Here is a 7,779-nt window from a genome sequence, read left to right as displayed (position 1 = left end):
TATTAGCTAGGTCTCATTTAGTTAGTACATTGATGAAATAAGATGATAAATCTGTGAATAATTGTGTAATAGTTTATGAATAGTAGTGTGAATTAAGATGTTTAATGGGTTGAGATTTTAGGAAATGAGAGAGAAAAATGGAATAAAATTATTGTCAAATATAATTTTTTAAAATAATTTTTATTTTAAAATTTGAAAATTTTGAATTATTTTTTGTGTTTTATTTGAAAGTCTGAAAAAAATTGTAATTATTAGATAAAAAAGTTAAAATTTAAAATTAAAAAATATTTATATTTAAATAATGTTTAGATATTGAGATTATAAAATAAGAGGAATGCTACACATCATCCTACACCACACACTTTATATATTAAAATATTATTTTTTATTTTTTTATTTTTTATTTCATTTTATTCTTATTAAACTAATTGAATTATTTAATTTATCATCCACACACTACATATTTATTATAGAAAAAATGAAAAAAAAATTAAAATAAGTGTGATGTGTGAAGTGTGAGGATGACAAGATGAATTTTTCATAAAATAAAAAATAAGATAGTTGAGATCATCCATGAAACCAAACAGGGCTTAATAAAAAGTAGATTTCTTCACGTGATGCCAAGAATTATCTATATTTTTCAAAAGGAGTATTGCATGCCAAATGCATGGGATTTGTATACTCTATTATTATAAAATGCATATAACTAACTAGGACTTTATGTAATAGGTGATGAACCGGTCCCTCTCATCAAAGCTAGCTTACCATGAAGTATATCAGTGGTGGGCACTTGCATCACAAAATATAATGGATCGACAGTGCTAGCCCGATAGAAGTCACCGAGAATATTATTAAAGAAAATCACAATATTATTTAAAAAATACTTATTTAATCATTAAGTAAAAAAAAAAATGCCCGTACCCATTGTCGAGACACAAAGGATTTTCCGAATATAATCTATCTACCTACTTTTATTTTTATTTTTTGCAAATAATAAAATAATTAAATTTGTCTAGAAAATATCTTTCACATATAATATTTTCCATTAATAGATGCGATTAATTAGAAATGGAGGTCAATCATGAAAAATTATTCGTTTACAAAACATGATCATGTAAATTAAATAATATTCAAGCATGGATATTCTCTAATTGATGCGTACGAAGTACCAGCTTGGACCAAATAGCATTCGATTAAGGCCATTGCACTACGAGACAGCGAATGTGATAGAGGAGAGGGTTTATGGTCTCCCAAGATTCAGAATTTTGTTCTGTAAGGACATTTGCCAAAGACAAAAGGAAGTACTCCGGATCAAAAGCCATGTACACTGCAGCATCACTGTGAAACGTACGTAAGTACTTCAGTACCCTAAGAATTAATTTAAAAAAAAAAAATCATAAAAAAGGCAATATCGGCTACAAATGATCCGAAGCAACATCGAAGTTCACGCATGCAACAGGCCCCGACCACCGGTCCAGTACGTTCGATCTTTTGATCATTTCTTAATTTACAGTGGTACTATTTCATAGCTAGCTCTCATGTACGTAAGAATTCCCAAGCGAGAGGCCAAAAAGCCAGCCAAAATAGAGCGCTTACTTTTACTTATAAAAGAAAAGAAAGTAATTATAAAGAGATTTATAAAAATAAATTATATTTTCTTGGGAGAGGTAATATTTAATATTTTATAATAAAAATAATTTTATAATTTGACGTATTAGATCAACTCATATTATTATATTGATTTATTTTTATAAATGAATTACGCTATTTAAGTAAAAAATAAACGAGTTACGCTATTTATACAGCCATTTTGAAAGAGATTATATACATATTAATGTATTATCAATATCATCTTCAAAACCGAAACAAATTATCTCATGCTCTATTATGATCAGTCCCTGGTACGCCCATGAATATGCATGATATGATGGAGATGCATGCATGCAGGCCCTAAATGTATGACAGGGAAAAAAAAAAAGGGTTTTGGGGATGAAAGCTGATTTCATTAACTATACCGCCATGAAAATTGCTTTTGTCATTACATTAATGTCTAATTTGAAGATGGATATAGTACTACTGTCTGCTAGCTATAGTTCCATCTACCCACAGCATGCATGTCCTGTACAAATCGACAGTGTTTAATCATTGAAGTTCGAGATAGAAATTTGAGAAAGATCGGGTAATTAGCAATTATAAATTCACAGTATTTATATATCATAATCAGAATTAGCATATCATTCATGTCCTGCCATGCATGCATAATGCTATATCATTACTACGCGTGGATGGCTGATCTCGATCGTCAGTGCGTGCTCCAATACAAGCAGTTGTTGTAAGGGAGCAAAGGTCACCCATATATAGTTCATGCTGTTGGATGGGGTTATGTGTTAGACGTCAGCGGTCCACCAAAAAAGGCAAAAGATTTTTCAACATAGAAGTAAACCTAAACATGATGAGGAACATGAGAACTTCCAGGTTAATCATTTCAATGCATTGTAATTTCTACTTTCCTTTTCTATTTTAAAGTTTTTTTTTTTTTTTTTTTTTTTTTTAAGCTACTCCCACTGACAAGCTGGATATAAACACAATGATCAGAGTCATAATAATAATGATGATTGCAATTATTACAATAATAATAACCGAAACAAAAACAAATAATAAAATAGACATCCTGACTCTTTTAAATGACTCGCTGGCTAGCTCATGAAAGTCTGCCACGTGGATATGGGGTAGAAAACTTTTAACCGACACACTCATTTTCTATGAGTCATATTTAACGAATGATTCATATATGAAGCCAATTAGGAAATTATTGCACGTAAGCATGTCATGTGAGTAAGACTGAAAAATGTAAATCTTTGGTACGTAGGCGAGCGGGCGTTTTTCTACGAATTAAATGTACGAAGGTCAAGTAGTGCTCTCTGCAAGGTTCTAAACTGGCCAACATTTGAACATTTTAAACGGTACGTACACTTCGACATCCTCAGAAGTACTAAGGCTAGCTCATGAATACTTGCTGGCTGATCATCCACTTGGGTTAGTGTGCTAATATTACTAGTCTTAGAACTAGATATATCTAATGCATGCTTTCAAAATGGATTCTCTCTCTCTCTCTCTCTCTAGCTCAAAGACGCAGCTAGCTAGCTACTCAGTACCCCGACACAAAAGCACATTAGATTTAGAAAGAAACTAAATTCACACATGCATCTTAAAATATTGAGAGTAGTACCATATATATTTACTGTAAATCGAACATGATACGGTACTATTACGTACGTACCTTTCTTATTATGATCGGTTGCGCATGTTAGGAGGTACCATGTCCCCAAGTAGTCCTTCATCAGTAGGAGCCAGCTTTAGTGGGATTGGTTCTGGAAATGCATGGGATATTTTACCAACTTCATGATGTGGTATGATCTGTTGATGATAATGATGAGTTGAGTAGTACTCATGTGTCGTGCTAAAAGGATTTTGATCTTTAGGTAACTCATGAAGAACTTTTGGATAATAAAATTGTGAAACCAGAGGAGCAGCGCCCAACTGCCCAGCAGTAGTACTAGTACCACTAGTACTACTAGTTATAAAGTTCTGATCATGAATATTAATGACTCCATGACCTGATCGGGGAAATCCAAGTACTGTGTGATGACAATGTTGGCCTTCGTATGTTGTTATTATGACAGTGGGATCTTCAGATGAGCGTTCCACTCTCTTCTTTACGGTGCATCTGCTATTTGTGCAGCGGTAGTAGCTCCTGCATGCATTTACGTCCGGTGCATCAGCTAGCTAATTCTATATAATATATATATATATATATATTTCTCCTTTGACATTTTGCATTTCTTTTCTCTGTATGATGTGAGAAAATGAATTCAAACGTACATACAGTAATAGTCATGATTGCGTACATGGCATAGTGATGGGATGTTGAATGCAATACAAGTGTTGAGATCAAGATAAGGGTTCATGATCATATTTGGGACCTAATAAAAACTGAAGTGATGATAAAAAATCTATAAACTGAAATAAACAGAGAACAAGTTAAAACGATATTGACATTAATAAGTAGGAAATAGGAAGTACTGTAATTTGTAAACGGAAATTTTAATTAATTTATTTTTGTTTCATTAATGCATTAGAAAATAACGAGAGTTAAACATCAGACATGGGAAAGACTGAAAATTTTCTATTTCTTTAACTGAAGAGATCGAAGTAGCTACACATGACCTACCTAGGAAATGGGCTATTTTTAACAGCCTTCTGTCCATATTTGCGCCATCGGTAGCCATCTTGAAGATGATCAACCTCGCTCTTCGTCACAAACGCAAAACGTGGCTGCTGGACTCGCTTTTGCCCTCTCTTTCTAACCTTATTCCTACAAAATATTTCATCTACAATTAAAAGATATATATAAATAAGTGAAGCAATGCTAGTATATATTAAGAAAAAAGAAAACATATATATGAATTATAAGGAGGAACATGCGATCGATGTTGTAAACTTATAACATGATGAATCTATATATATATATATCCAATATAATGTCTGTAATACACCTCATGTACGTACATCAAAACTGCATGTTGTCAAATGATGTTTTTCATTCAAGTCAAAGAAACAAAATGTGAACTAGGTTTAACAAAATAGAAGAAAAAATAATTAAGTACTATAAAAGTGAGCCCTTCAATTTATAATCTTCATATGAAATTTCATCAAGAGGGAAATAAAATAACGATATTATTTTGCCTGATTGAGGTTTCAGATCTTAAGAAACGTTCAACTGAAGAAAAATGAAGAAAGATAGACAATATTATCGAAGGGGCATGCAGCCAGTGATGGAATATTTCCTTAATTACATCATTAATCATGCATTTGAAACGATCGAATGTTGATTTTGTAAGATAATCTACAATTAATATATCATTCTTAGATTGTGTTTGGGTAGTGATCTCAGATATTTTGTGAATAGTAATAAAAAAGTAGTAAATAATAGTACAATATAATAGAAAGTAAATAAATAATAATAATAAAATAATGAATAATAGTGAAATATTCTCACCATCCAAACCCAGCCTTGGAGTACTTAATTGGAGCTACATTTAATTAATTTACTGCTAAAAAATTGATCTCAATGATTTGTAAAAATAAATTAATCCCACCTAATTTGAAACAGCAGCCTAACACAGAGTTCCTCTAGAGAAGTGTTATGTCCGTACAATACAGACACTAGGAAATATATTAATGAAGAACAATTAAAAAAAAAAACCTCTACATAATTAAAGCAAAGTGATGAGTATAAGGTTGTAAAAACACGACACAAATTATTATTGAATAATGCTGATATAATTTTAAGGTGTGTAACTCCTATATACTAATTTTGAAAATAAGTGACTTTAATAATTAAAAAATTATTTTTTCTATATAAATCTCATATTTATTTACATTTTTAAAAAAAAGTACCAAAATTTATAATTTTACACACTCTAAAACTAAATATATCTCTCATTATTATTTGCCTAAAGTGAGAAGGAAAAAACAAAAAAAATGAAAGAAGCGGAGAAAGATAAAAAAGTGATGGCACGCCATTCCAGCTGCAATAGCGGCCGTGTTCATGTTGTTCAAAATTAATAGCCAAAAGGCCCCTGAAATTTGCACAATTTCCCGGTAGAAGACCCCAAGTTTTCGGTGAAACTACGTACGGTCCTACCTAGACCCAAGTTGCTTGCATGGACAAGTTGGTGGTACCTAGATGGTACGAAAGCGGAGTTGCACTGGCTCCCTCCTGACTCCAAACAGAAAACCTACAGTAATCGGATATGGAATCTTTTCTTTCTTCCCCTGTTATTCTACAACTCAAAGCCTGCCACTTTGATTTACCCATGCCAAATCGAGTTAAAGTGAGGATTCGGTATATATGTTACATGGAGTGTGTGTGTGCATATATGCATGTATATATGTATTCACGAAACCTGAAACCAAACTCACGGTTTCTCGGGCGGTGTTATGCAGGAGCCCGTGGACTTCTCCGGCGGACCTTCGCTTGAGCTGGAAGACACCGAAGGGTTGATCGGGGCTGTGTTTCCACCCGCTTTACTCTCTGAACCAACTAGAAGGGGCGGGTCGGAGCTTTGCAAGGCGTTGTTGCTGTTATTGCACTTGTTATCGACGTCCGGGAATCCTAAGCCTCCCGCCAAATCAGATCCATCGCAGAAGCCAATATTCCGGTTCTGATCATCCGGATGAAGATTCCAGTTGAACTCACTGAGTATGCTGCTTTCTCGGTGGTTGGTGAAGAAGTAGACTCCATCGGAGTCAGACCTGAGCGCCCAGCTTGAGTCACCAGCAAACACGATCGTTGAATCGGATTGATCCCCATCGTCCATAATACAAAAAATGATCTTCTTATTCGGAGTGCTCGAAATCGGGAATTCAGCTGAATTCCGACCGGAGAGAGAGAGAGAAGGGGAGAAGTTAATTAGCTAGGGTTTTGGCGTTCCTTTGGGTCCGGAAAGGACGCTTAGCTAGTTTACGAACTTGGAAGGAATTGAAAGCTTTGTCTCGTCAATTGCATAGTAACGAGAGAGAGAGAGAGAAAGAGAGATGAATAGAAAGGAGATAAAGTAAGAAAAATCGCCGTCAACTCTAAAACTGGTACGGGAGGCTGTTATTTGAGCATGGAGTGCCGGAGGCCCCACGCCCATGTGTAAACGAGTGGGTCTCGCATTAGAGAGGAAAATGATATTATGCGGCTGCCACTGGATTTATACTGATTTATTTTAATAATTAAATAAGTAATTATTAATAAATTTGTATTTTTTTTATAAATATTTAAATATATTTAAAAAATAAAAAAATATAAATACACTATGAGGCACGTGCATGAGTTGTACACACTGAACGACATACTAACAACGTCTTATTAGAGATATCCAGAAAGAACCATTTTTTATTTTAATTTAATTATCTTAATTATATTATTAATATTTATTTAGAAAAGATAATTTACATTATCCTACTCAATTCTTCCTCCGTCTTTTAGCTTATAACTTTACTCATATTCATATTTTTTAGATAAATAATAATTTCACATGTACAATTATATACGTGGCGGGACGCTACCTATATGTCCATATTAAGGGCATATTTGGACACTAATTGGTGTATTTCAAAATTTTGTAAATAATAATGAAATGATTCAAGAAAATATATTTTATTAAATTTTAAGAAATGAGAGAAAAAATTTGAATAAAAATATTATAAATTTTAAAAAAATTTTGAATATAATTTTTTAATTGATTTTTTTTTGTATTTGAATTATATATTATATATTTTATTATTCAATTATATATTTTTATTTTACTTTTTGAATTTGTATTAAAAATTTCAGAACACTTCTTTCTTGCATAATCTAGTAAAAAATAAATTCAATCGATTAATATAATATTCATGTAATTTAATTAAAAATAAATTCAATTTTATAAAAATTGACATTCTTTTGCTATTAAATCAATTTTTATAAATTAAATTTATTTCTAATTAAATTACATGATTAATTGGTTGATTAATAAACTTATTATCTTCTAAACTATACAAGAATGTCATGTTTTGAGATTAATTAACTTACAACTGACGTAACATGATGTGATACATCATATTATAAAATTATTTTTATTATAAAATAGATTTAACGAATTATGCGAAACGTCAAAACTATATCAATTTATAGATAACATTTCTCTAACGGAAAACGCAACCTATTTCATGGTCCAAATTCTATTT

At 32.0% G+C, this 7,779-nt stretch overlaps 1 protein-coding gene across 2 annotated transcripts; it reads right to left on the bottom strand.

The window, feature by feature from the left end:
- Positions 1–1,123: 1,123 nt before the first annotated feature.
- Positions 1,124–6,678, bottom strand: LOC122314118 (probable WRKY transcription factor 57). Of its 2 annotated transcripts, none has more exons than XM_043129527.1 (4): positions 5,986–6,678; positions 4,232–4,375; positions 3,281–3,754; positions 1,124–1,338 (listed from the first exon to the last, which is right to left on the bottom strand). In XM_043129527.1, the coding sequence occupies exons 1-3, from the start codon at positions 6,381–6,383 to the stop codon at positions 3,289–3,291; spliced, it is 1,008 nt and encodes a 335-aa protein (XP_042985461.1). In that variant the 5' UTR covers positions 6,384–6,678; the 3' UTR covers positions 1,124–1,338; positions 3,281–3,288. The 2 variants fall into 2 exon arrangements, with proteins under 2 accessions (XP_042985461.1, XP_042985460.1); XM_043129526.1 differs by lacking the exon at positions 1,124–1,338 and adding an exon at positions 2,021–2,367.
- Positions 6,679–7,779: the final 1,101 nt, after the last annotated feature.

The sequence above is a fragment of the Carya illinoinensis genome, chromosome 6 (genome assembly GCF_018687715.1).
Source record: "Carya illinoinensis cultivar Pawnee chromosome 6, C.illinoinensisPawnee_v1, whole genome shotgun sequence".
Lineage (NCBI taxonomy): Eukaryota > Viridiplantae > Streptophyta > Magnoliopsida > Fagales > Juglandaceae > Carya > Carya illinoinensis.
Note: the sequence above shows the minus strand (reverse complement) of the source record. Positions and strands in the feature narration are given on the sequence as shown.

Coding starts and splice junctions, on each gene's coding strand:
- LOC122314118 (XM_043129527.1), bottom strand. CDS start 6,383: ATGGACGATGGGGATCAATCCGATTCAACGATCGTGTTTGCTGGTGAC. Junction 4,376..5,985: donor ATAACACCGCCCGAGAAACC/GTGAGTTTGGTT, acceptor AATATTTTGTAG/GAATAAGGTTAGAAAGAGAG. Junction 3,755..4,231: donor AAAAATAGCCCATTTCCTAG/GTAGGTCATGTG, acceptor AAATGCATGCAG/GAGCTACTACCGCTGCACAA.